At 49.9% G+C, this 27,757-nt stretch overlaps 10 protein-coding genes across 10 annotated transcripts; 4 read left to right on the top strand and 6 right to left on the bottom strand.

Moving 5' to 3' along the window:
- Window positions 1-42: 42 nt before the first annotated feature.
- On the bottom strand, window positions 43-1,773 carry BO88DRAFT_463418 (uncharacterized protein). Its single transcript, XM_025711253.1, has one exon. The coding sequence runs from the start codon at window positions 1,519-1,521 to the stop codon at window positions 103-105; it is 1,419 nt and encodes a 472-aa protein (XP_025562204.1). The 5' UTR covers window positions 1,522-1,773; the 3' UTR covers window positions 43-102.
- A 577-nt stretch (window positions 1,774-2,350) lies between these two features.
- BO88DRAFT_454107 (uncharacterized protein) lies at window positions 2,351-2,755 on the top strand (the record flags this gene model as incomplete). The annotated part of the gene is made up of 1 exon (XM_025710789.1): window positions 2,351-2,755. The coding sequence occupies one exon, from the start codon at window positions 2,351-2,353 to the stop codon at window positions 2,753-2,755; it is 405 nt and encodes a 134-aa protein (XP_025562203.1).
- A 306-nt stretch (window positions 2,756-3,061) lies between these two features.
- BO88DRAFT_415582 (DUF1996 domain-containing protein) lies at window positions 3,062-4,301 on the bottom strand (the record flags this gene model as incomplete). The annotated part of the gene is made up of 4 exons (XM_025708211.1): window positions 3,062-3,478; window positions 3,530-3,710; window positions 3,770-3,891; window positions 3,972-4,301. 4 exons carry the CDS (start codon window positions 4,299-4,301, stop codon window positions 3,062-3,064), a joined length of 1,050 nt encoding a protein of 349 aa, XP_025562202.1.
- Window positions 4,302-5,851: 1,550 nt separating this feature from the next.
- BO88DRAFT_57596 (repressor protein) lies at window positions 5,852-8,525 on the bottom strand. The gene is made up of 2 exons (XM_025712976.1): window positions 6,266-8,525; window positions 5,852-6,210 (listed from the first exon to the last, which is right to left on the bottom strand). Exons 1-2 carry the CDS (start codon window positions 8,429-8,431, stop codon window positions 5,959-5,961), a joined length of 2,418 nt encoding a protein of 805 aa, XP_025562201.1. The 5' UTR covers window positions 8,432-8,525; the 3' UTR covers window positions 5,852-5,958.
- A 2,852-nt stretch (window positions 8,526-11,377) lies between these two features.
- Window positions 11,378-15,178, top strand: BO88DRAFT_366588 (putative C6 transcription factor). The gene is made up of 2 exons (XM_025704042.1): window positions 11,378-11,762; window positions 12,181-15,178. The coding sequence occupies exons 1-2, from the start codon at window positions 11,685-11,687 to the stop codon at window positions 14,746-14,748; spliced, it is 2,646 nt and encodes an 881-aa protein (XP_025562200.1). The 5' UTR covers window positions 11,378-11,684; the 3' UTR covers window positions 14,749-15,178.
- Window positions 15,179-15,782: 604 nt separating this feature from the next.
- Window positions 15,783-16,493, top strand: BO88DRAFT_57558 (uncharacterized protein). Its single transcript, XM_025712974.1, has one exon. The coding sequence runs from the start codon at window positions 15,977-15,979 to the stop codon at window positions 16,361-16,363; it is 387 nt and encodes a 128-aa protein (XP_025562199.1). The 5' UTR covers window positions 15,783-15,976; the 3' UTR covers window positions 16,364-16,493.
- On the bottom strand, window positions 16,494-18,843 carry BO88DRAFT_57562 (protein phosphatase regulator REG1). The gene is made up of 2 exons (XM_025712975.1): window positions 17,771-18,843; window positions 16,494-17,714 (listed from the first exon to the last, which is right to left on the bottom strand). Exons 1-2 carry the CDS (start codon window positions 18,385-18,387, stop codon window positions 16,625-16,627), a joined length of 1,707 nt encoding a protein of 568 aa, XP_025562198.1. The 5' UTR covers window positions 18,388-18,843; the 3' UTR covers window positions 16,494-16,624.
- A 5,061-nt stretch (window positions 18,844-23,904) lies between these two features.
- On the bottom strand, window positions 23,905-24,365 carry BO88DRAFT_57512 (uncharacterized protein). Its single transcript, XM_025712973.1, has one exon. It carries the CDS (start codon window positions 24,310-24,312, stop codon window positions 24,082-24,084), a length of 231 nt encoding a protein of 76 aa, XP_025562197.1. The 5' UTR covers window positions 24,313-24,365; the 3' UTR covers window positions 23,905-24,081.
- A 192-nt stretch (window positions 24,366-24,557) lies between these two features.
- Window positions 24,558-25,641, top strand: tma22 (putative RNA binding protein Tma22). The gene is made up of 4 exons (XM_025704041.1): window positions 24,558-24,667; window positions 24,753-24,772; window positions 24,925-25,012; window positions 25,099-25,641. The coding sequence occupies exons 1-4, from the start codon at window positions 24,604-24,606 to the stop codon at window positions 25,518-25,520; spliced, it is 594 nt and encodes a 197-aa protein (XP_025562196.1). The 5' UTR covers window positions 24,558-24,603; the 3' UTR covers window positions 25,521-25,641.
- Window positions 25,481-27,582, bottom strand: BO88DRAFT_57441 (uncharacterized protein). The gene is made up of 2 exons (XM_025712972.1): window positions 26,477-27,582; window positions 25,481-26,420 (listed from the first exon to the last, which is right to left on the bottom strand). Exons 1-2 carry the CDS (start codon window positions 27,091-27,093, stop codon window positions 25,694-25,696), a joined length of 1,344 nt encoding a protein of 447 aa, XP_025562195.1. The 5' UTR covers window positions 27,094-27,582; the 3' UTR covers window positions 25,481-25,693.
- Window positions 27,583-27,757: the final 175 nt, after the last annotated feature.

Here is a 27,757-nt window from a genome sequence, read left to right as displayed (position 1 = left end):
ATTTATTAAGATTACGTACCACTAAATCAAGACAAATTGACTCCTCCATCTTGCACACGTATATACCTATACTCCTTCCCAAATATGGCAAAACGAGTTTGCCTATGCGGTGTTGTCCACCACAACGCTCCCGTTGTTGGTCTTCTGTTCAGCGACGTATCTATCCCAGGCTGAGCAGTCGACAATCTCGACTGAGAAGTCCGCCTTCTTGATGAGATTGTCCAAGCGTCGGCATGCCTCCATCATTGCTGCTTTACCTTCCGCAGTCTGATCCAACTCATAAGTAGGCTCAATCCCGAGAATCCAATTTTGGTCCTTACAGCGGTATTCCCACTTTTCGGATATCCGGACGTATTTCAGAGATAACCGATCGCTTTTGCTCTTCGATATCAGGCTAGCCAGAAACATATACACAGGGCGGTCACATTCAACTATCCTCAGACTCTCTAGAGAGTTCGGGAGATCTGGGACATCTCGCAAGCCACTTTGCTCCACTTGAAGGACTTTGAGGCTTATGAAGGACGTAAACGAGCCATAGTGACTCCAATCTGGACCTCCAGGATTGGGCGCGCAGTCATTAAAGTTGAGTTCGAGTTTTAGAAGGCTATATTTATGGGCCTCCAAGACCGATAATATATTTGATCTTTTGACCCGGGAAGCATGTCGACACTTTCTGTCTATTACTGCCTCACTGATACAGAAAACCTTCAAACACTTGCATGCACGAACAATTTGGCGCAATAGGGGGGGAGTAAACGTAGATGCTCCTAGGTCTAGCATCGTAATGCTGAGAGACTCGGGTTGGAGGAGGTTAAAAGGTGGACAGCCAGGGTCATGCTCGTCAGCGCCACATATAGAAAGCTCATTCAGTGTGGGTAGGTGCATGAGATGAATTAGATTTCTTAATGATTCGTGGGACATGATTTCCAGAACAATAACAAGTTTCTTCAAGTTGGGGAGATAATCATAGCGGCGTATGCCCTGAGAATCTCGTTCCCAGAGCAGCTCCAATCCACCCAATCCTGTCTCGATATAACTGAGTCCCAATTCTTGCAAGTTGGGCGTCAGGGATATTAGAAGCATGAACAACGGAAGTGGATGGATTCCCGCATTGCCTGTCAGGTGTCGCTGCTTCCAGTCCGCTGGAAAATGGTTATAGGCTCTCATCAGTGTCTCCATTGAGACCTTCCGGGGCCCAAATGGCAGGTTCTGCAGTGAACTAAATCTCGGAAAGAACAATATATCCATATCCAATTTGCGTACAAAGGTGCCCAATTCAGGCCGTTCAACAACAGCCTCTATGAAGCGCATAAGAGTAACCATTTGAACCTTGTACGGAGGTACCCTTCCATCGCTATAGATAAGCCATTGTGGGCCTTGACGGAACAATTCGGGCTGGACAAGGGCACAAACTGTCTTGCAAGTTTGGCAAAGCTTTGCGATGGCCCCAAAATTGTTTGCATAACGCAGTTCAGCTATTATGAGCAGCAAGATCTCTTGGGGGAGATTTGGAAGACTCATTGTGGCCGTCGAAGGATTCAAAGGTGGCGAGAGTTGCTTTGGCCAAATGCTATCGAGCAGGGATGGAATGACGAGTGGAATACAGATGGCTATTGTCAGCTGTCACCAGTAATAGAAGGGTATGTGGACACCAGATCCAGAGCTCCAGATAAGCCTGGGCACTTGACATCCTTTTTATAGACCAGCATCTGTTATGGGTTACGAACTTGGTGAGGTGAGTCTCGGTATTCCCCAACCCTGAAACATTGTCTGGTCTATAGCTATAACTGAAGCATTGGGACATAAAGGCCTACTAGTAATCGCAGAGATCCAAGAACAAAGGCTTCATATTAAGGTAATTCGTTGTACTCTAGCCCAGCAGCGGAAAACAAGGCACAAGCCTGACTATACACCATTGAAGATCATGTTAAGTTTAATGAGTAAGTACTAGTAGTAGAGTCAACAAAGGGTTGCTCAGCCGCGGTCATCTGACTGGGCGTTCCCGCACTGGCAGAAGCCGAGATCTCAAGTTGTGGCTGCCCTTCCATCCTCCACCTCCTTTCACCTTCTCTTTACACTTCAAAGAATTGGCAGGGTATTGAAATAGCTCACTCAGGTCACGCGATTGCCGCCCATAGCACGTCCAGGCCCAGACCCAGCCGGTTAACCCCAAAGTATTTCCGTATAATCCCTCTCTTCACCAATCACCTTCCGAGCAAGCATCACCACCACACTTACGGTCGGCTACCAGCTCTTTCACCACAAAAAATCTTGCTACCTGTCCGTCGCAGAAATGCCACATATCAATCATAATTTAATGGCTTGACCCGAATAACTCGAACAAAGAACGATGTTCTACAACGCCCTCATCCGAACCCACCATATCACCTCCCGCAAAAAGGTGTCTGCGCTGAAACGCGCAGCCGATATACACAATTGCTTCGTGCTTCTACGCTCCGGTGGTTGTCCAGGGATAATGTATGTCGAGGCGAGAGACCAAACCGCTGTTGAGTCTTGGGTGACTGTCGTTCGAAAACTTCGGTACAAGGATTTTCAACTAGCCACGCGACCAGGACCCCTCAACGACGAGAATCAGACAGACCTTCGTGATCAGAAGCAGTCACACCACCAGACAAGAATGAGGGATATACGAGCCGGTGTATCTGAGGTAGAAACCGTCAAGGAGTTTGGGAGTTTAATGGAACAACGAGGTGTCTGGAAATGGTGGAGAAAGGGGATGGGATACGTTGGTTGATTTTGCGATCGCTGCAAGTGCATACGCAATTTATGGGCTGGGCTCTCTTGATGGCTACCCATGTCTGTGATTATCGTCCAGTCCGGCTCTCTGCAAGATCTGAGACCCTGGACTCGCGGTCCTGAAACCAGCATACTAGTCACCACAATTGGAAGCCTCATGCAAAGCAGCTGTTTCCCTCGCGTGCCAGGTCATCCAAATATCGGCAATTTACAGCCACGGAAATGTGTGCAATCTAATGTCGATACTACGTCACCTCATCGAAGCTATATACACGAACTCGATGTCGACGTATGCAGGCCTAGCTCACCCATGCAATGTCGAATTGTTATGCTTAGTCGCCCAGTTACGGTGACCGGGCAATCTATTGACAGGGCCATGTTGACCGATATTGTCTTTCGGTGCAGGAACATCCAATGGCTGCGGCATTGGGGCCAAGTCTCTTGTTTGGTTCCTCGTTATTGAGCAGTCTGGGTCGGCCAATCCTTGCGGACCGGTACAGGTGTCTATAGCTTGCTGCAAGGCGACCTGGTCTGTCCAACCGTACATGAAATCTCCGTGCAAGCCGTATCCGGTTTTATCACCTGTCGCATATATCCAGTTCTTGTAATCTGGATGGGGTGCTGTGTTGAAAAAGAATTCCAGAAAGATGGAATATATCGCAACGGGATGAGACTTGGGACAAACACCCTTGTTATAGTCTCCAGCGTCGGGATACGCCATCTACAAGTACTGTCAGAAAAGCCCCAAGTGCTCGCAGACAACGACACCTACATGACTCTTATGATCTGAGCTGTCCAGGTTCTCTCCATCCCAGCAGGAGGGCATAAAAACCTGCGACCTCAACATTTCACAAGGCTGCTGAGGCAAGCCTTTTGTCTCATTCGAGCTTCCATCTTTGCCAATGCACATATGACTGATGGCACGCTGGGACCAGTTCGAATCATTATAGGTCCTGTTCCCATTCTGATATCAGCACTGTCAGACATCGGTATAGAGAATAGGCGAACAAACCGAAGACTCGGATCCCCAGCAAGCATGCGCAGACCTTTCGGCGGCGCCAGCGGAACCAGCTTCTCATCACAATCCGTAGCACCGGCCGTATAATTACACGCTCGATCAAAGTAATAAATACTCTATCTAACTCATTAGCCAATTCCTCTCGACCCTCAACCGAGCTTTAAGGACTCTCAACGAAGTCCAAAGCAATACTTACACTGGACTGATACTCCACGAGCTCAAACGACCCGTTCCTCATGCGATGATAAAGCTGCGGAACCCAATAATTGCTCCTATCAATATCCACTTCACACGTCGTCCCCTTTGCGTTCTGCGCCGTGCTCTCATTCATTGTTCGCTGGAATGCTGTCCCCCCAGTAACAACATGTGTATGCGTAGATGGCTTCCCTGGCGCGACTATCGGATCGGATAGTTGAGTCGTCAACGGATCGCAGCTGAAAGTAAACTCGTCTGTCGTGCGCTGCTTCGCGAGGACATTGCTACCGCTGCTGAGCAGAAGTAGCGCTGCGATGTAGCAATTCCGCATGATGCTGTTCGTTCTTATCCGCATTCAACAGACAGAGGCACCATTTGCTTCATTCACATAGCAAGCAGCGTAGCAATTGCACTTGCAATCCGCGAAAGCAGTATCTCAGGACACAAGAGTAAAAAGCGATTGAAGAAGCAAGACCAGAAAATTCATATAAAGACAAAAACAAAACCTAGCCAAACTCAATATATTCCGTCCATCATTCCTCACGTCCATTTAACCTCCACCTTCAGCGCCTCCTGGGTGCTTGTTTTCCGCCCCGGGCATCTCTGTAGATTAAACATTCCAAGCACCACCGCAAATATCTCAACCACTGTGAATATCTCCGAGGAATGCTATGTTATGTGGATGCCCGTAGGACACGTGTCCCTTGTGTATTGTATGTACCGTGTAGAGCACTGATGGTGGTGGTTTGGGTGTAGATGCTTTGCAGGGGCTGTGTTTATTCATTTTTTCTTGTGCTCAGGAAGGGTCCTACATATTTCATGCCAATGCCTCGGTCAGATTACCCACCAAGCCCATGCAACTTGACCTGTGAACTATAGACTTGGAACTGTATCATAAACTATTATCTATAGCATCTATGAATAGTAATTCAAGACATCACAGACCCTCCACCAAAACGGTCAATCCATCACCCATATCCTACTAGCACCCTCGGTTGTTTTGCTACTGGGGTGCAATTCTGGATAGAGAGGAGCTGAAGTAGTCGTAGTATCATTTATACATTAGTAGATTTTCCCGCTCTATCTAGCACTAGTGTTACATATACATCATTACTTCATTACCATTTGACTGCATCTCTATATGTGATTTCAAGAAAAGTCATGACTATAACAAACTGCAAAGGAAACTACCTCAACTGAAAAGACGTCGTTGCGCAGAGCTAGTCGAGAAGAGCCAGTGAGAGGACCTTTATTATCTACAAACTCTCTAGGAATGTAACTGGGAGTCGCTTAGGTTATAGTATTCAAGAGCAACGCTATCTCATCAATTAGAACGTGTCATTGCATATGAAATCTCCCTCTGCTTAATTCTGATCGCATAATGCAAATACAGACGTAATCTCGCCCGCCAAACACCGAAGACACCCGGCCTTAAGCGCCGCTAACAACATTAAGCTCCCCATTTGCCCAGTCAGTTCTGGGCCGTGGTTTGTGGCGGCCTGGCCATGCATGCATGTACTACCGAAGTAACATTTGCATAAGCAGCTAGGATCACACCTGATGTCACGCCATTAGCATCCGTCGGACCGGGCACAGAAGTGGATCATTGGTGACCAGGGGCTATCCCAGTGACCAGTGAAATCCCACTTCCAGATGCAGTAATATCAGCCCATTGAACTCCAGTAATGCGCTGGATGAGCGGACTCTTATATCCTGGCTTAGTCGTAGCCTCGCATTGCAGAACCCACCTCATGCCTCGCATAATGGTGCCCATCTCAATTTCTCTCTAACGTAGAATACCCCAGACATATCCCTGATACCCCTGGTTTGGGTTCCTTCAGACGCAGCAGCGGCTGCGTCGAGGACACCCTAAAAAAGGCCCTGAACCGGCTCAGGGTCGTGATTACACGCAGCAACCAAATGGAGCATCAATACCTTCGTAAGCGATGTAATGCAGCTATGCTCTTTAACACACCAGTCCGGTATTGTTACCTAACATGATCGAGCCTGGCTTGGATCGTCTTGTCATCGAAGTGACCTTCTTCGCCGACGTAGTTGTGAAGGGCTTCTGAAAACATCAAGCGACGGGGTGCCTTTCGTCCCGTCATGAGCTCAAACTGGGGTATCGCTTGCTCGACCACATTGTCAAGTCCATCGACTAATACCCAAGGGCGCCCGGTTTCAGTCCGAATACGACGCATCTGGCGCAGCAGTGGTGTGTCCAGTGGCTTGTAAGCGAACTAGCATGAAAAGGTTAGTCAGGGCCCACCTGTGCACTTCATTTAAAGAACTTACCTCAAGGACTACACCGCCAGTGGGGCTTCCCAGCCATTGCATAGGCATTTCAAAGTTGGCTGGCGGTTCATCGCGGTCGCGGTCCGCAGGCACACAAGATGCGATCATGCAAGGCGGACAGGCATCCTCAGGCCATTCATCCTTCAATGACTTGAGCACATACACAACTTCCGTCGAGTCCACTTGTGAGGCTGCCCATGAATTGAAATGGCCAGCGACACTTTCCGCTCGTGACAAAGTTCTGTTGTAGATGAAGATCTTACGGCATCCGAGCCGCAGCATAGCATAGACAGCGGCGCGGGCCATACCGCCCGCTCCTATCACCAGCCCAGTAGTCTTCGATGGGCTGATGGCATTGCGTGGAGAGAGGTTGCGGTTGATGCAGTTCATAATGCCAACCCAGTCCGTATTCTCACCGTACCACCCTAGCACAGGTCCAGCCTGGTTACGCCGACTCGCCTGCTCTTGTAGAGGATACATGGATCCATCAGGGCCGGCGCGCAGTGGTACAATCGTGTTGATGGCACCGATTGCCTCCACATGTCGGCTTTTCGCCGCGAGCTTATGTGATAGTTGTACTCTCCAAGGCTGAACCACACTTGACCCTCCAAAATGCGAATCTCTGCCCAACCGGTCCATGATTGCAAGCGATGGCGAGTCCGGTATGGTATAGGTATGGCTCATGCCACAGTGGCGGAAAGCGGCATTGTGCATTGCAGGGGAAAGACTGTATGCGACATTGCCTCCGAGAATGAAGAACTGGAGCGGGTCCAGCACGTAACTCTGAAACAAGGCCTGAACTGCATCACGAGACGTAATCTGCGGATCTCGCTCGTTGTCGGAGGACCTTTCGATTGCTGGGTGGGTTACAGATGTGAGGATGGAATTGAACACTTGCGAGGTGCGGCCAAGACGGCCAATGTTGTATGCGATAACCGGTGGATGTTCGCCAGGCAAAGCATGAATCTTGTTTGTGAATTTAGCAACCGCTGCATTATCCTCACGCGACGCAGCCACTCGAAGAAAGCGAACGAGCTGACACCCCAGCTTTTCGGCTTCGGAATAGAGGGCAAGGCATTCTTCGCTCTCCCATGTCTCTGGCGCAGAAGGTTCGAATATGCGTTGACCAATAATCTTTGTGTTTCCTCTGGTGCGGATTGCCTCCTCCACTCTAGACCTTTCCTGGCTCAAGTCCACGGCCAAATATTCAACCGCCAGCCGTAAAGCATGTTCCACAATAGCGAAGTATAGATTGTTCACCTTTGTGGCAGACAGATCATCTCTGGCAATTCCTGTGGAGGATTTATCTATTGAGATTATGATGGGCGTGCGAGCATTCCTCCGGAGTAGAGCGACCTGCTTGCTGAGAGTTGCTGTCAATCCCGCGCTCCAGCGGTCAACACACAGCTCAATGGCATCACCTCCTGACTCAAGCTCCTGTAGTTTGACATTGCCTTCTGCCAGGTCGGAAGATCGTACAAAAATGGCATGGGTGAAGGACCGGAGTTCTGGGGGGGTCTCTAGCAGGACAAAAGGCGAGTCATAACTGGTGTGTCCTACATCGGTGCCAGTCACGAAACGCACGAAGCGCGTGAAGTCCTCTTTCGCTTCTTTCAACTTGAAGGAATAATCAACGCATCGTCGGTCCGGCGATCCCTCATCCGTCTGGGAAGCGATACTGGAATGATCTTCAACATTGTAGAACTCGAAATTCGAGCATGTTCTGTGTAGGGGATCGCCCTCGGCAAGGAGTTTGACCGACTGCTCCTCCAGGCCTAATAGGCTTTGAATGCGATCCATGTCGCGAACTATGTATACAATGGGATTGGTAGCAGAATAGTGACGAAGGTGCTCTTGAACCGGACGGGTAAGACTGCCGAGACCGCATTCAATCACACAACGGGAGCGGTGGTTGTCAAGCATTGACTTGAGGACTTCGACATCGCGTTGCTGGAATTCCTGACTTCCATAGCGCTTGAGATACTCATGCCTGGTATGTCCGGTCACTTCCTTAAAGTAGTGGTCTTCCGTGATGAACCGCCGTTTCAACGCAGTGGCAGCGACAAATCCCAGAGACCGCTTTCCGCACCCCCGGATGCCCACAAGCACCAGAGAGGCATCAGGATCGAATCTCCGGCGCTTATCTACCGGGGATATTTTGTGCATTGTGGACGTTTACGTGGATCAGTGGGACGGAGGTCTTGTGTGGTCGGTGCGCGGGAAGCAAGACCGTCCGCTGCAGAAAGTCTAAGTTGCTTAGAGCAACGATAAATCAAGATGATATCAGCAGTGTATCCGAAGCAATCCAATGAGGACCAATCATCTGCACTCCGTCATATTCGAAGTGGCCATGCTTCAATTGAGGGAGGATAGCGTTGTCGAGGGCCGCTCTTGATTTTTTTTTCTTTTCTGTGACTGAAGCGGAGAAGCTAGTAGACCGGGGAAGATGGCGGGGGTGAGGAAATGGTGACTAGCTTTGCTAGCTATCGGGCGGAGGCGGACTGCAGTAAGTGCGGCAGGGACAAAGGCGGTCAATCGTCGCAGCAGCTGGCATGCCTGCGAGGGCAGCAATGGGACGGAAACGTGTTGAAGCAAGGCTGGGCAAGCAGGCGTGATTGGTTTGCTGGGTAAAGCCAACCGGGGGGCGCTGGAGAAAGTGTGATTATAACAGAACCAAAGGATGACAGTCGGGGGACCATGGCAAGAATGCTCGGTTGCGGCCATCAGCCACCGGAGTCCCAAAGGGTTCGCGGGTTCAGCATCTCCAGCCGCATTGCCGGACCATCGCATCTGCCACGAGTGACCGCCTGCCCTCCAGGCTGTTTGCGGATAAGGCAATACCCGGATAGACGATCTCCATCCGCGGAACTCTCCGTATACGACATAGATTGGCCTGGGTGTCACCCCCGATCCATCGGTAGCCACCTACTCAATTAGTCTCTTCAACCGCATGCTAGTATTTATCATTAATCAATAAGCATGCATCCCTGATAAGTAAACCGACCCCATTCTCCAGGCAGAAACAAAACGCCTGTTTAGCGGGCGTGTGATGGGCTAATAGGTGGGTAGCCAGCACCTGCGAAAACGATGGTAATCCAATCGATAGAGAAAATCGTTCTGTCAATTCGGGTCAATCTGCGCCTACATCACTCTAAGCTCTAGCACGTCGGCCCATTAGCCCAGTAGCATTGAATCAAATGTATATGCTTAAAATTAAATGGAGTATAGTGAGTGGTACTACTGTATCACTTCGCGTCCCGGGGTAAGGACCCTGCACGATTATTCGGACCCGATGGGTATACCGACGCCCGGAGGCCTGGGACTGATGAACCCTTGAAGATGTACATCTCCTCCATCTGCATGACTACCGAGTCGGGATGCCGGATCGTTTGCCGGATCCGCGAACGATCTGAAGGTCATTATTCATAAGCCGAGTCAAGAGCTTGACACGGACAGTGAGCATGCTGAAGAGGAGGACGTACCAGGAAGGGTGTCGGACCCCTGGAACCGGCGAATCAGGAGTGATAATGGGTCGGTTAGTTCGGAGTGCCACAATAGACAGTAAACTAGTCATGGTTTGGATTCTTCTTGGGCTCGACGCCTTTGTGGGGTGAAATTTACGGTTGGTCCCCGCCGACAGCAGAGCGGCCGGTTTTCGGCGGTTCCTATCTGCTCAGTCACCAGTGATTGGGCTAGTGGGTTTCGAGTTTGATAATTAGGAAGACGGTTAGGCGCCCTTTTCGTCTATCCATTAGTTGATAGTAGATAGCCACAGACAATGGAGGTTTGAAGTCAGCATTGAGGACCCATGATTCGTAACTAGTCAGGACATAATGATGGCCACAGTTGGGGGAACTAGGAAAGCAGGAACATTATCGGTTGGAAAGCTTAGATGCACGCTATTCTTGTCCTCTAGACTTATTGTGATTAGTTCCCTCGGACGCGAAAGATAATAATAGGAACTGGTAGGTGGTTGGTTACGCGGATTATTGCTGCGAAGAATTCTTGGCTGATTGACACGGTTCAAGAGAATGCTATTTTTGTGAGTCGCTAGGAACAGAGGAGGCTGAGCCTGAGGAAGTTATTATTATCAGACAACACTAAGTATTTGGGGGGGTGTGATGGAGTATGAATTATGGAGAGAGAGCGAGCACGAATCCCACCGAGCCAAGACGGCGAAGGACGGCGGAAGTCTCGGTTTTTCCTGCAGCCAAAAGGTGCAGGGACTGTGTAGGGGAAAGTAGTTGGGAGGAAAGTCTCCCACACCGCGTCGTGGAGAAGCCGTGGGGATCCGGTGTGGGGTGCTAGCCTCAGGCACAACATGGCCCTCCGTTGTGAGGAGAATCTCACCACACGAAAAGTGGGAATTTTCTGGTAAAAAAAACCTTTTTTGGCACTATTATCTAGATTATCTTGATTTTCTTACTATTTAAGAATAGAAAAAGATTTTTTTGTTTTCTTTTTATTTGGTTTACTATCATTAATTATTATTACTTTTTTTTTCCTTAGCATCGAATTCTGGAAAATCGTTGCAGCTGCCAATCTCAGTCCCGACGGAACCCAAAACTCACCCGGAAAAGGCGACTAAACCCAACCATCATCCACTAAGTAACTCACTAAAGACAGAGTAAACTAGTAGTCAACTTTTTTCGAATTGATTTATTTTATTTATTATTCTATTTTATTTTTCCAATTTTTTTCCTCATCCCGAAGTTTTTGCCCCGATCTTTCCCTTCCCCCTCCTTCTCCCGTCCCTTGTATTTTCCCCCGTTGCGGTCCCTTCAACTTGCATCTCGTAGTGTATTTTTTTTTCTTTTACACTTTCCCGGATCCCTTTCTAAACTTGGTTGCCTCAGGATGGGTCTGGGCCGATGCACAACTCCATATTGGATTGGATGGACCAAGGAGATTCAACAGCGAGACCCTGAGGTGGCTGTGGTAGCTATCATCCATCTTTAGACTCATTGGATTCTTGCGTAATACTACTTGCCATCGCTTTTCTTGACAAGTTCTTTTCCGATTGCGTCTGGGGGACCCGAGGGTCTTGTTTTATAACAGACGGGCATGCACTGCGGGATAACCTTTTCGGCTTGCTCCAATCCCTCCGCCGCGGTCCCTTTCTCGGCTTGCCTGGCGACTACTATTACTACTACTACGACTACTTACTTACTTACCTACAACTATTACCTTAAACCTTTCCAGTTTACTTGAACTTTACACTTCCGATTCCTATTATTCCCTACTAAACTGAACTGAAAACTGCCTTTTCCGTCCACGCCTTTTTTTACCTTCCCCCTTCTGGTCGGTGTCATTTCTGGGAGGCCCGACCACCTTTCGCTCGCTACCTTCTCTTCTCTTCTTTCCTCTCTTTTTTCCTGCTTTCATGACATGCCATATCTTTTCTAATTAACCCTCTCCCATGGACGAGGGTTCCGATTCTAAAGCCCCTCGACGGAAGAGGGTGTCGAGAGCCTGTGATCGCTGTCGAAGTAAAAAGGTCAGTTAGAATCAATCAATTAATTAATACCTTTTCTTTTGGCTTCTCTGCTTCTTCCCTCTCCCCACTCTTTTATAGATTTCCCCCTTCCTTTCTCCATCTTCATCTTTCTCCTGCTTTTAACCCGATCGGTGCAATTCAACCCCGAACTGCAGGTGGTTTTCCATTCTGTACTCGGTAATGTTCGGGGCGGCGTTCTTGCGTCACGTCACGTACTTGCCCGTTTTCGGTGCTTGTTATCGCCTCGGAGCTGCAGCTCAGCTGCCCACTGCCGTCTCAATTGGCGATCTACTCCTACTCCTTCTTTCCTACTTCATTAACTCCATCCTGGATCTGCTTGCCCCTTCAGTCTCTATCTACTCCTCCACCATGTCTCTAATTTCCACCCGCCATGCTGACAACGACCTCCCACTTCTAGGACAAGTGCGATGGACTACGTCCCGCTTGTTCGGCCTGCCAGGCTTCAGGCCAGACCTGCTCATATGATCCTCATGCAAAGAAGCGCGGGTTACCAGAGGGCTATGTTCGTGGCCTGGAGAAGCTTTGGGCCTTGTCCATCTGCAACATCGATGGCTTTGAAGACACAATGCTAACTCTACTGGGGACCACCGCCGAATCAGCTGGTCGGAGACAGAAGCTCATGTCCTTATGGACGGATGATGGCGCGTCAGAGACACTGCATGAATCTTGGAAAACCAGTCGCCTATATGGTGCGCTCGAGAAGATGCTGTCTAACTCTGAGCCAGTCACTGAGAGCTCAGGAAAGCGCTCCCGGGAAGACCATGATGACGGCACCGGAAGTGAATGGGGATTCCGCATCGACCGTAGTTCGACTCCTCTCGCTCATGATGCTCCGCGTGTTGTTGAGCCTTCCACCTCTCCCCGTGCTAAAAGGCCCCGGCTGGCCGCTCCCACAGACAGCAGGATCACGTCGTATACCGCCAGCGCTACGAATGCCCTACAATTACCCCCGCAGACCTCGCAGCTGTTGGACGTCTATTTCGCAGTCACTCACTCATGGTTCCCAATCGTCGCAAAACACAACATCTTACGAGCATCGTACCTGTATGCAAGCGCGCCGCTATCTGTCGCAAAAATGGCCCCAGGTTCGGGCGACCACGCCGCATTGTGGGCCTTGCTCAGTTATACCATTTCGCAATCTCGGGTTAACCCGCAGGACGGGGCGTTGGAAGCGCTTTCGAAGACCAAGGAGTATTACTCGGTAGCTCGAAGCTTGATTCCTTCTGAAACGGAGCGGTTCGAGCTTGGACATGTGCAGGCACTGTTGCTGCTGACGTTGGTGAACATCGGCCTGGAGGACTGGACTGCTGCCTGGCTGCTGAGTGGCCAGGCTGTTCGCATGGCCATTTCGATGGACCTTGGAGCCTTCATGGACGTTCGACGATCGGACGAGTTGAGGCAAGGAAAAGCGGTTTTCCTTGGGTGTTTCGTGATTGACTCGCTGCTTTCGTTCCGTTTGTCGAGGAGACCGTGCATGCATCCTCGTGATCTCACCATGGTCGGGCTGTTGGAAGAAGATGGCTTGGAAGAGTGGAACTCGTGGTCGGATGTCTTGCCACCTACGGGGGCTGGACAAGGGAAGAGCCCTCCTCGACGGGGTCCGCTGCTCGCTCTAAGCTGCTTCAATCGACTAGTCGAGTTGGCCGGTGTATTGAATAAGATTGCTCGCGACTCCACGGCTGGACCAAACGCACCCTTATTTGCACAACAACTGGTCATGGAGCTTAAGCAATGGGATGATCGTCTTCCGCTTGGATGTCGCTTGATTGGTCCGGAAAGTATCTATCCGGAACGACACTCAGCCTTGCTCCCGCACCAGAGCTACCTTGGCTTAACATATGTGGCTACCCTTCTGTGGCTTTATCTGCGCATTGCGCCTCAGGAGCTTGGGCTGCACCGCTCTCAACGGCCGGCTATCGAAGGAGCCAAGAAACTCCTTTATAGGGCTCTCCCAATGGTGTCCCAGCACCTCGATAACTTTCAGGTTTGCGGTTTGCCGCCGATATTCGAGCTTTCTTTGCGCACTATCGCCGAACAAGCGTTCACTCTGCGCAATAAAATCGAATCCGACATGTTCCCTTTCGGACGATGGACTGAAGCGCTCCTTCAGCGAACCACGGAGCTTAGTTCAACTTGGCCAGTGTATCGCTCATTGTCTGCTTCTATCGATCACTGGTACCGTTCTAAGGATCTCCCCGGAAACCCTGCTCTATCCTATCAACCACCAGAGGCAGGATCAGCACCCGGAATGGCTAGCGGTATGACCAGTACTGCACTACCCCCTGGGTCTATGGCAACATCGGCGGCAGGGTATCCGAACATAATGGGCGAGCCTACGATGAACCCTCACATGAGAAGGACTGCACCTGGAATGGGGGATTCCGATTATACATCTGCCATCATGGGCATCACTATCCCTGTGGACGGACAGTACATGACACCAAAAGATCCCACGGTGGAAAATCCTGATTTATCCATGATGGACGTGTCCTTCCAACAAACCTTGGACGGGCGAACGGCACACATGGACAAGTCCGAGCCTGCTGCTGCTCTGAATGCAGCATTACCGCGGGGCACGCGCCCCCATCCGTCTACACCCGACTCTGGCGTGTCGAGTTCGATGATGTCGGTCACCGGCCCGGGCGTTATACACGAACGTTCTGTACCTTCTGGGGATAGGAGCTCGGATACGACAGAGCGTATCGGGTCAACCGGCGACATCGACGCCATCTTCAAGGATCTTGCATATCTCGACACCACAGAGTGGGCTAACAATCGCGAGGCTGCGTTGAAGGATTTCGGCTTTATTGACGAGAGTACATTCCAGGCTTTCTGCCATGACCCAGACCGACTTGCTGGGACTCAGCCGTTGGTACATCCCCCGTCGATTGCCGATATTTGGCCGCCACCGGGCTTTTTCCCGGAGACGTTTCGTGACACTGCGGAAGATGCGATGGAGGGTTGAGTTGCCGTTTTCTCTTCTTCTTTACATCTTGCTTTTGACCGAGCAGAGGTCAAGGGACTTTGACAGGGACTTATCCCTATTTCTGATATATATGGAAAACTTTGACGAATCTGTGTTTTCCGCTATATATGATGGTGATGCTATCAACGCTCGCATCACCCTTTTTTTTGCCATCTCTCTTGTTCCTTGTTGATGATACCCAATGTAAGTAACACATTACGAATAAGATCGATGTCGACTAGCGAATTTCAATCATGGTGCTGATAGTCCTCGTTACAGTCCAGAAAACCTCGAATGCAACAGGGAGTTAGGATATTAGGTATCTAGGAGTTGGTTGTTGCTATTGGTCCATGCATATATGTCGTCGCAAATCCTGATATTGGGGATCTGTGGCTCGTGAGCCCACATTTACAATGAAATGGTCTCTTTCAATCATCGTTCAACATTCTCCACCACCCCTGACTATGCTCGACCTCCAAGGTGAGCCAGCCAGCCCAGTCCACTTCTAGCCGCCCTGACGTAACATTGAGCACGGCGTGATCTGGCTTCAGACCCGCTCTGTCTAACTAAAAAGCACGGTCTTCCTTGAAACAGTGCCTAGACTAGTAGATATCAAGTAGCTACTCCGTAGGAGCAAAGTAGCTTGTTAGTTTTGTACTAATCCCCACCAGCGATTAGGCACCGATGCTTATTCCTTCCCATCTGCCCTCCTCCCCTTATAGCACCTCCTGCTATTAATCAATCCACCGCGACCCAGCCAACCACTTTTCCCTGTTTACAAAGTACATGCATTAGTAGTTGACTAGTTACCTCGTTCCAAGATTCAGTCCTGACTCTCATTCCATCCTAATATCGTCTCGGCCCCCCACCTTCCAAGCAAATTACACAGTAAACCTATCTGCCTTCTTTCGCCGCTCTTCCGATTGGTACTTGGTCATTGGTGTTCTTCATTTTTTTTAAATGAGATTACTTGCAAAAATACCTTGCTTTCTATAGGTTCAGGCTTCAATTTTCTTCCTAGAGACGGGAAAGAGGTACCTGGTTCTCACAAATACGAAACCACTTGTGGTTAGTAGTTGAACAGATGTGATCACTTTTGTTCTCTGTTCATATGCATATTATGTATCTTTATTGCTGGAATGTGGTAGAGAGTCCTTCCTGTCTATGGTTGATGTCTTCGATGGGTTGCAGGTGGTTAGTGAGTAGGTACCAATTCTTTATTTGGTAGATGGAATCTAATGAAATTGATACCCATGTACTGCCTGTGCATGAGCTGGTAGGTAGCTATGGTTTTAAGGTTGTGGTAGCATACTTGGTGTTTGTTTATGGAACTACTAAATGGAGTTGGGCGGGAAATGTGATAATCCAATATGTATTGAGAGATATTCTGGGATGTAACATGTCGTACACTACTTTAATGGAATTTCATCTGCTGTATGTTGGATCATCATATGTCTCATTGGGTCATAAGGAGTCAACGCTACCTCGCGTGGTGATATCTGGGGGTAAAAGAAAAATAAAATGCAGGAAATTAAAGCCGTCATGGACAGCCAGCCCATCGAGAAACGCCCCCAGGCAGAACCCAAAACCAAACATGAACTACGCCAAAACATGATCCGGAGATTCCGGCTTCCTCCAGGCACATACAACCCCACGGAAGATGGGAAAAAGAAAATAGAAAATCCCTCCTTTAACCCCTTTTATCGTCGACCAGCAGCCAGCAACATCAATTGGTGAAAGCTCAGAACGCCGCAACCCGTCTTCCTGGTCGTTTATTGTATGAGAAAGATGCATGAGAAATTGATGGCTAGGAAATTAAGTGTATTAAGTCGTAAAGCCCGCTCTGCGACCTTGTGGATGCTCCACGGAGAGGGAATCACCGCCTCCAGCCGACGTTCCATATCACATGTGCAATGTCCTTGGCTGTGTTTACGGTGTCTGCCACACGGTCAAAAATGCTTGCACTCAATGGTTCGTCGTCTTCGTTGGGTGTCATTCCTCCCGGAGACATCGAATGGAAGTAGTAATCGAGCTCCTCATCATCTTCTGGATTCACAAACCAGGGACGGCTTAGACTTCCTAGGCCATATGAGTTGCGGCTTGGCTCCCAGTCGAATTCCACATCATTCTCTTCTTCGTCGAGAAGGAAATTAGCAGACGGCGTGATATTCCTGCCAGATCGTGCGTTTTTCCGCGTCGAATTCTCGGCTCCGGACGAAGTAGGCGACGTAGAATTCGAGAAGTAGCTGGACCACCGACCCATTATTGAGGATGCTGGTGATTCTGATGTGGTTTGTCCGTTCCCACGGGCATCCCCTCGGCAATCTGGCAGGTCATCCGCATGGTCCGACGCATCCCATCGGTACTTGAGTGTAGTAGAAGGAAGCGGGGCAATGGTTTTGTTTTCACCACTAACGCTACCACGAGGCGTACCTTTGTCGCTGAGCGACGAGTCAGAATGAATGTGTTTCATCATGACGATACCATCCTCTGATGACTCATCCCCGAAATGGGCAGGCCATCCATCGTCTTCCTCTTTCGCCTCAACAGCAATACATTGTACCACCTCGTTGTTGAAGTGGATATGCCGTCGTTCGCTAGGGGTGGCCGATGTTGACGTATTGGTGGCGGTACCCTTAGCAGTAACCCCCACGGGAGTGGTGGACGACTTGCTGAGCATATGTCCAAACTCCGAGGAGGCCCTCTGTAATGGGGGACGGTTACGGTTTATCTCGGCCTCCTGTGCTTTTAGGATGGCTCCCGCATGTTGCAAGAGCGTATGCTGGGAGAGAGAACGCTGCAAGATAGTCTCAGAAGCTGTTCTCTTCTTCAATATCGGTTTCCTATCCGGGTACAAGGTCGGTGTCTCCAAGCGGCTGGGAGGAGGAGAGCCATTGAATGCTTTCTCCCGCTTATTGCACGTCTTCAAGGGTCCGTACAACCACGTCACATCGCAGTCCTTCAGCCTATTGGGGGTGTTAGCAAAGAGCCAAAGCCTAAGGGACTCTGTCCAAAAACTGACCAGTTGAGGGCTTCTGGCGATACCGTACCCAGATTGAGTTTCAGCTTGGCCCACGTCCTCCACGAGGCATTCTCTAGCCTTTTCCCGTTTTCGTATATGTTCCTCCGGGCGACGACGTAACGCCACGACGCCCAAATATCCTCCTGTCTCCATTCATGAGATAGGTAATCCACGTGCCTCGATGGCTCATCCTCGATTGTACTATCATCAGCAGCCGGTGCCTGCGTCAGGCGTGGGTAGTCCGCCGAGGAGTCCACAGACACATCACTGAGGGCTTCAGGCTCCTTCTGTCCAAATTGGCTGGAATCGTACGACGGCAGGACCAACTCGTCATCATCATGGCCCTCACTCATAAGAGATAGACTGCTCAGAGTCGCAGGCGTGGGAGGGAGATTCCCCACGGCTGTAATAGTGAAATCCGGGGATGGAGACGCTGACCGCGACGGGGAGGACACCAGAGCATCAGAACGATCCTTGCAATGATATGCGGGCAGATTGAATTTGGCTGTGGCAACATTGGGCTCTTCGAGGAAGTAGGTTTGGGTGATTGGACTTCGCAAAGGGTCCGGAGAAAAGCGTGATCGCCCCTCGTTCGAGGCGGGAAGTATGGCCGTCATCCTAGCAGTTCAATCAGGTACATAAGGGCAGTCTGCGAATGGGATGGCCGTTGCAAGGGCTGGAGTTGAAGAAGAAAAGGTGGGACAATTGATTGAGATAGAGATGTTTCGTCTTCAATGGAAAGGCGCAAGAGGCGTCGAGGAAAGGCCCGCTATCTAGGAATGGCGACAAAGTGCTGAGATCATGGTACAATATGGGGTGGGCCAGAATAGGAATTGATCTTGATTGGCAGCATATATGAAGGGGCAGCTAAGGCACCTCGGAGATGTTATAGGGCGAGAGAGCTAGTAAGATGTATCTTGAGGAGCCATCAAGGTGTCAGGGAGTGAGTGATATGCGAGAGTTATTAACGGCTCCAAACAAGCCCCTCGGAGGGGGGTGGAGAAGGCCTTTTTGCTCGGTCGCACGAAAGGATCGGAAACTTGGATGGGGTCGAAGCTAGATTAAGATGAAAGGTCGGGAATAAACCAGCGTGTGTATGAGAGTCGCAGGGTGAAAGGCAAGAGTCGTAAAGTAACGTTGACGGGAAGCGGCGGGAAACCGGAAATACCTGTCTCTCTCTCTCTCTTCTTTTGCGAGTGCGAGTTTAGTGATAGTGGCGAGTGGAGATGCGATAATGCACGGGGGGTTCGACCGTTAATTTTTCTTCTTTTCGGTATTATTATTTTTATTTCTTGACTTCGTTTTGATAAAAAGGAAAAACTCTTAATTCTTCCCAGGTACTAGACCAGGTTCAGGACGTTGGATGATCTAAAGAGTCTAGATACCCGATGGTAGGGGGGCGAAGGGGGGAGGAAGCGTTGATGTCGCGCGGATCAAGTGAGGTTTGGTAGATAAACCAACGAGAAGGATCAGAGACGCAGGGTACCGCGTCGATGGCTTGGCGGAAGGAGGATTTGTTGGAGAATGAATTACGATTGACGTACGCGTGGGTTAAGAAAGAAGTACGAGGATATTCCCACCCCCCTTCCCCCTCTCCTTCGTATCAAGCAGTGCACAGTACCTAGGAACGGGTACCTCCCAAGGAGGGCATCAAACAAGGTTGAACCAGCACAGAAGAATCTGTTCGGTGCTTTTTTCGATCTTGTTTGCCACCAAAGAACCAAAATGCTCCCAAAGTGAATCATGACGACGGTACCTCGAATGGAAAACCGGCCGGGTGGGGATGAAGCAGTTGCGCTAAGACATGTCGGTCTAGTCTCCAGCAACTTTTACTCTTTCCCGTCTAGTGCATGTATTCTGGCCCATTGCTGATTGGTCGGCACTGGAATGGTGTAACTCTCGTGGTGCATGAGTGTGGGTCACATTAAGCATTTCGCAGCCCGCCATTGGCTCTCATTGAGGTGGGGGTTAGACCAGTCTTGACACCCGAACATCGACGATCCAGAGCCAGCCTCATGAAGCAATGTCACTTCTTTCGGACTTACTGAAGGTTTTACCTGTCGTCCATAGTACACTCTCCCTCGTTTTACTACTATATATCCATACTGAGCTACCTAGCTAGCTAAATTACTACCTTGCTATCAGGAACCGAGCTATGTATCTAGACAAAGCCTCCGATCTATACCTTAGCCGCATACCAATCATCGACGGACTTTACGTACTGCGACCGGAGTCTAGAAGGACTCCGAAACCCCCCAAGACGCGCTAATTATGCACTGTAGTGAGGTCTCTTCCTAACATCCGGTTTGGAGCTGTGCGGGAGGGACGTGCGATAAATTACTTACTAACTACTACCTCCCCATGCCCCAGGATGACAGATCAATGGCCTTACCCAGTCACTAAACTAGAGTAAACGGGGCATGGGCAGCTAGCGTGAACATCATCATAATCTCATTCCCAGGCCAGAAACACGGAGCAGAGTAGTCAGGGATCAGATTGTTTCCCTCCCTTAGCGAAACCCCTCCCCGATGCGTCCAGTATCAGACCCACCGGCTTTTCATTCCCGCAGTATCCCTTGGGAGAGAATGATGTGATATTGATAAGGAGAAGCAGAACAAAGAACCCGAGAGTTTGTCAGTCACTCTCCTCCTGCCTGTTTGGATTTCTGGGGAAACCTCCGCACGGTCTGTCGAAGTCCAGATCCCAGATCCTCGGCAAGCCAATGCGCGACCGTTGCTTCGTTCATTCCGGGGCACCCGCAAAATAGGAGAGGATCCATTTCTCCCTTCTCCTCTCCCGATGAATGACCGATCCACCCAGAACTGTATCTACTTTTTTTTCTACTAATCATAATCTTCACATTAGAAGTCGACCTTAAGCTATGTCTCCTCTTCACTGATTACAATTCTTACAAATGTATACTGCTTGAGTCTGCAAAGTGAGGACTGCCCTGTGGCCGCCAATCAAATTCCCAGCCGACAAGTACGTAGTCCTCGGGATAACACGGGATGCTGGAAGCTTCCGGGTAGTCGTACCTTCTTCCATTGTCTTAACGGGATGCACGGATGTTTTGGTGCGGTTGCTTTGCATACGCTTTGAACGAGCACTGCGCACCTACCACGCTGACAGCAATGTTTGTTCTCCAAATTATGGTTCAGTTTCCAGTTTCAAGTTAGTGCCCTGTACTACCACTGTCCGATCATTGCCACTATATCTCTAGAGGACAAAGTGGATGATGCTCTTGCTAACCATCTTGACACGTTAAGCCCAATCCGTCAGGTCACACCTCTGTCATATGTATGTTTGCTCTCGAAGTATAGTAGGACACAGACTGGACTAGACTAGACTAGGTAGATAGCTAGGTAGGCTGCTAGTCAGAGAGAGGGCTGGACAAAACACTAAGCACGCAGGTCTCTCCTGTCTGCGGCGGAGCACGTGGATCCGAGCGTCTGGCATAAACGCTCACCGGAGCTATTGCTATTATACGGGTTTTGTCTCGATCTATGTCCTCGTTCCCTTCGTCTTGCCATCCTCGATAAGATTTTGGAAGGAATGGGAAGTTTTCTAAGCCTAGTGATTCATGATGTCATGCTGGTTTTCCGTTCAATTGGCTTGCTTATCAAAGCCACCAGAAGCTTCGGATCTAGTTAAATATCGCTGAATGCTGACTGACAAAACGCCAGAGCTAACTAACTAATTAGATGGCCAAAGTACTTCCTTTGTCGCGTCAACCTCTCAGGAGTCAGGACAACATCCACTTGGGTCCGTTGATCCGCCCTTAGTGCCCGTTTCCGGACACTCAAATGTGCACTAGGAATATCTACAAGACTAGCTACGGTCTCGTTTCCAGACACTCGTCCGCAGCCTCCTTCTGACTAGCGTCCCAGCCATGTCCGTCCCTACCTGCGCATCTCCCCTGTGGCGTGGTCGAACGTGCAAGCGAATAGCCCCTCATCTCTCAAAATCAAGTGGGGGTGAAACAATCTTGTAAATTAAGATTGGCGTCAAAAAGAAACCCGTAAGGCGGCTCGATGCATGTCAGACAACTGATGGCTAGGATAGCAGATCGTGGTACGTACGTCGTGAGCGCAAGGACCTTCCCACGAGGGGTATTTGGGCGTTTCTCTTTGGTCAACCGCCGCATGCGGTACTCAGCGATCAAGCAACAATCAGCCACGCTTGCATATGGAACATGTTGGACTCCCTAGGTACTACTACTGCATAGACCGTCCCCCGTTGTCCGCATGCCATCATCTACGTACGGTACGATTGGCTAGACATCCTTGTCCTACTCATCATGGACCTCTGTGTACCATCTTCCCCTTATCAACACTTACGTCGCTTGAGAACCTAAAGAGCTGACAGGCCCAATCTAGATGATCGAGATTGGCTTGGACCCAGGGAACCGAACTGGAGGGATTAAATCGCCTATCAGGGCCTATCAGGGCCTATCAGGGCCTATCAGGGCCTATCAGGGCCTATCAGAACAGCTATATTTAGGCCAATACTCACAGGAGGAGCCACGGACAACCCCGACTATCCAACACCAACCGGAAAGATACGTTCAGGCCAGGCCACCGTCGATCATTCTAGCCCGCTTTCAAACGCGGGGTCCCATACAGAGGCGAAACCCAGCGATCTCCTATCCCCCAGGTCTGCTTCCCGTATGCTTTCGCTTTCTTTACTTCTCACACGTTTTGGCAGCTTTACAGCAGAAATTATTTCAACGTGGCATTTAGCTCGGCGGGTGCGCTGCCCCGGGAGTTTCTCGGACGCGAGTCTGGCGTAACCGAAGCGATATACCTGCTCTGTGAAGGCGCTGATGGTATTAGCGACGAGGCAATTTCACTGACGTGTCCCGAAAGCAGCCGGTGCCCGTGCACCCGCATGGCCCTGGTATGACCGTCGGGCCCTTTCGTGGGCTCCGAGGCTACTGGATCGGCCGCATCTGCTCATTGGAAGAGGATATGAGGGGCAGAGTATCAAACCGATTGGGCCCGTTAGCTCATTCCTTGACAGACGGTCTGATCTATCTGTCCCTGCGCAAACCTCACTAGTTCTTCGCTAAGTCGGAGAGACAGCGTCTAGCTACGGACGAAGTGACTTTGCTCGCGCGGACTGCCATCCTGCTGGATAACCAAATACGCTAGCGACTGTTAGGTTTAGGTTCAAATCAGTGCGACATCTCGGTGGTCTAGAACGAGGAGCAACGGAGCATTAGTCTTAGTATCAGGCAAGTAGATTTCGTTCCCGCTAGCATTCGCTTGGTGTGCGAGCACCATAGCTATTGCGCACTATATGTCGACTGTCACGCCAGTCAGCCATCGACGCTGCTTCTCACCAGGGCACTAATACGCCATACCTTTTTGTTTCGGTTTGGCGTACATTGCTTCTCTGCTCCTCTCTCCTTCACTTCATTATCTTAAGCTGACATGATGGAATGATACGTGAGGTGGCGTCTGCAATCACACGCTCGTCATATTACGATGGACTTGACGCGGGAAAACATGGTAAACGCCACTACCGGTTCGCTCACAACTTGCTTGACTGAATTGCCTTTCGAGACCTGGCCTCTGCAGGCCCGCAGTATGAAACGCGGCAAAAGCAGCCACTCTAATCTTCCATTCCAACAATTGACGGAAATGTGGCCATGCCAAGTCACTCATGCATAAACTATGCTGGCCAGTCCGGCCTCATGAAGCTCTTCGATCACCAATCGTCGTCCAGACATGGAGCATGTCTTCAGATCCAGTCCCTGCTTTGTTATCTGCATGCGTGTGCGTTAGCAATGCTTTGCCTTGCCTTCGAAACTTCCCAATACACATTGTTTGCCTCTTACATTTGAGTATATTGGAATTAGACGCCGCATGCCCGAAGGCTGAAATGTGTCGTTCTCGAAGGTCTATCGTGTTTTCGACTGCTCAAAGGTTGCATGCAGCGTCACTTCAGTGGCGTTAACATCGAGCGTCATGACAGGGGGCATGTTTGCTTGACGGCACTTGATCGCCACTGTCAGTTCCCAATTCATACCGAGTTGGTGCACGATAGAGTTGACGAGATGGACAACTTCAACCCGTGTGGCAAAACACCATGCAAAAGATGCCAGGTTCAACTGACTGCAGCTTCTAGACTGGCCTAACATAAGCAAGCCTAAGAGGTACTCACTTACGATATCAGCGTACACGTACGCCCCTCTGCTACAGCGCGTGAACTGAAATATCTGAAGAATAGCCTACCAACCGCTCCATCCAAAAGTATTCAAATGAGTCCAGTCCTCATACAGACATCACATCAAACAATACGAGAAGATTCTAGCCAGAGAATAATGCATCATAACCAAGCTTCAGTCTTCCACTACGAGGCATAACATACCAGGTCCCGCCAGCCCAGCCAATTAGTATAGTAGCCATGACACCGAAACGTAGCCAACGCAACTCTGCTCCCAAATGAACAGAAGCAATAATTCCATCCTCCCGTATTGAACCCTGTCCAATAACCCCCACAACAAAACCAAACCTATCTTCTTCATACAATATGAACATAGCATGAATCACATGATAGAGAAATGCGTAGATAGGTAACTACCCAAAACAGCCTAGCTTCAAAAACCAAACCGCAACCCAGCGGGAAATACGTACATCCAGACCCGACCCCGCGCTCATTCAGAGGGCGGTCGACAGCGGCGGCGGGAGGGGCCTACCTAATACCGCGAAAACGAGATTTTGTGTCCAGATATATCGATCCATAATATCTTGAATCTCTACCTCTCATACCTCTATCTTCGAAACGAAAATCCAAAAATCGTCTATCTTTAGATTCCTGGATATATCACAATGGCCGAAGTCGCCCAATCGGTTCCTGCTGAATCGCAGGCTAAGCATGTTGTTTACTGTGGAGGTAAGTCGTCTCTTCTTCGTCTCTGCCATCGGTGATTGTAAAGGAAAAGATCTAATAGCTAACTGAATCTTCTACTATGGATTAGTTTGCACATTGCCTCCGGAGGTACGCATACATATACACACCCACATGCACTCGAACCCAAGCTTCCATCTTCGTCTTCGAGGATAAACCACCCCCAACTGCACTATTAAATTTATACCACCCAAAAAGGCGTGTGTGGTATCCAGCTGACATGTAATTTTCAAATCGCTCAGTACTGTGAATTCGGCGGCACGGCCAAGAAATGCGAGGACTGGTTGAAGGAAGCCCATCCGGACATGTACCAGTCGTTATATTCTGAGGGTTCGTCATTTTTCTTCTCCCCCCTTGGCCCACCTCCCGGATCTTTGAGATCAGTCGCTAACTTGCGACCCATTTGTGCCATGTAGAGGCCCTCAACTCCAACCTCGCTACATTGTCGGTATCGGCTCGGGAGCGCGCAGCTAAGGATGCGGCGAAGAAGGAGGCCAAGGCTGCTGCGGCCGAGGCGCGCGATGCTGAGCGGAAGGCGGCGTCCAAGGTACAGATTAAGCGGGTTGAGCGGAACAAGCGGAAACATGTTACCGTTATCACGGGCTTGGATATATATGGGTTGGAGAATAAAAAGATCGCTAAGGACCTGGGCAAGAAGTTTGCCACTGGCTCTTCGATGACTAGGTCTGCTGGTGGAACTGAGGAGATTACCGTGCAGGGCGATGTGAGTGAGGATGTTAAGGAATGGCTGCTCGAAGTGTACGGGAAGGAGATCCCGGAGGCCAATATTGAGCTCATCGAGGATAAGAAGAAGAAGAAGGCGGCTGAAGCGCCCTGAGGTATATTTAATGGGCCGATGAATGCATAATGTACAAAAATACTATGCTTGGGGGACACTATGGGTATCATGACATTATTTATGGTTTACATATTAGATCAACGGAGATACGACAGTCTCGAGGCTGGCCTTGAATGTTGTCCTGAGTCTCGGAAATAGAAAATCCAGCGCGCTCATAGCTCGTCAAATATTGCCAGTGGGTCTGGATCAGTAGTCCTGACGTTGGTTTCATCTCTAGTAGCCGTGGCTACGACGGGAACTGATCCCCCAGAGGGCCGATTATGATGACGAGAAGGGAGATTCCGCAGCGATTGTGGCCATGCTTCCCTCGGGCTATCTGAGACTACTTCATGGCCATTCTCTGGAGGTAGAGCATGCGACGAATTTGTGAGGAACAATGCTTGCGAAGGTAATCCAGAAGAGTCTGGACCCATCATAGTTGGCCAATTTTGGATCGCAATGGCGAGAAGAACTGCGAGCATGCCAGCTACCACCACAGTCCAGAAGATCCGAAGGCGCCGATTAACTCGTGACTGCCATTCTAGTTCTTTCTTGTCCCAACGATCAATTTCACGGCGCATTGCCTCGAGTCGACTGTTAAGCCCCTCAGCCCTTTGTCGCCCCGTCTTCATGCGATCTTCCAATGTCTTAATTCTTTCTAATTGGGGTTGGAACTCTTTCAATTCCCCCATCTGTTTCCGGATTTCCTTATCCAAGCCCGATGTCTCCCGCTGGAAGTCGTCAAAAAGGGCAGAAGTAGAACTGGAAAGCTCCTGGAATGAGGCGATGGTCGAATTTAATGCGGCAATCTTCTCCAGAAGGTTGTAGTACGTATAATCCAGTCTACGGGTGATATCCGTTGCAAGGGTCCCGATCATTGACAGGGCAGACCGTAAATATCTATCATCAAACCAGTCAAAACCATCCCAAATGTGAACAGACTAGAATCGACTTACTCCTCCCCTTGTTTTCTCTTACTCTTTACTTGCTCCAGGTCTTCCATCGAGCGTATCTCTTGACGCCTGATGGGACCAAGCTTGTTGCTCGGGTCAATGACATCAAGTAGACTGCCCTTTCGGCTCCCACTACCCAAAGCTGCGGTGGAATCGGAGCTCCAGCGCGACCAGGTTGTCTCCTGCGTTATGGGTCTAAGCAAACCATCGTCGGCATCGTTATCCTTTTCCTTGCTACCAGACCATGTTGGCAAAAGACCTCGGGAACCAGCGGACGAGGCGAGGTTGTTCATTCTTCGGGGAAACCGAAAGTCGCCGGATTTACTGTGCTTGTGCTTGTGCTTCGAACGGGATTTAGACTTAACGCGATCTGGACGGGGAACGTCGAAGATCAGATGTTGGTGGTGATGCTTCTCTCCAGTCAGACCGGAAGGTTGAGATACTTCGCGACCATGATGATTCTGGCCGAGTTGGAGACTTCCGCTATAGTCGCTGGTGGCACTGGTGGCACTGGAGGGCTGCAAGCTGGGTGGTGGTGCTGGTTTCTGGCTTCCGGCGGCTCCAGAGCCATGGGCCGGTGGGTAAGTCGCGGACAGCTGTTTGGACGGTTGGGAAACCATGGCGGGCAGGAAGGATCCAGGTCAGTGAACCCTCTCCACTTTCCTTAGCACGCCCTGACCCGGATAACACTGCTCAACGCGTTGGTCAACCTGGGCGGTCGGTTTCTGAAGATGTTTACCATCGGTCGTACGACTCGCTAGCAGAGGTGAAACACAACGTGGTTGAACGTGATGCCAAGCGCTGATCCATGCGCTGGCCGATCGAAAGGTATCGGCCCCTGATCCCGCAAAGGATCAGCAGGCCTCGGAATATATACTTCCATTGGGATTTGACTACATCCGAGCATTCTGATGTATAAAAGTACAAGGACAGTCTGTGCTTTTCCTTTGATGTGTAAAGCAATGTGGCTTTCAGTTTCTGTACATTATTGTGATGTGTTGTCATGGATAGGTCAGGAACCATGTAGATAGTTCGGTGTATCCATTGTATAGTATATACTATTCTGAAAGGTTGAATTCTAACTCCACGGTCGCCAGCGAACTCCACTTGTCATGAAACAGTAGCCATCAATCGGCCGTAATTCCCAAACCCGGTAAGAAAGGAAACATGGTGTGAAGGTGAATGATACAGAAAGTTTACGGCGTGGGGGTACATCAGCCACCACTCGAACGAGATGTAGACGGGTTAGTGATCAACAGCAAAGGCGAAATAAAAAGGTAGAAA

The sequence above is a fragment of the Aspergillus vadensis genome, assembly GCF_003184925.1.
Source record: "Aspergillus vadensis CBS 113365 unplaced genomic scaffold BO88scaffold_13, whole genome shotgun sequence".
NCBI classification, from domain to species: Eukaryota; Fungi; Ascomycota; class Eurotiomycetes; order Eurotiales; family Aspergillaceae; genus Aspergillus; species Aspergillus vadensis.
This window is presented reverse-complemented; position numbering and strand designations above follow the sequence as displayed.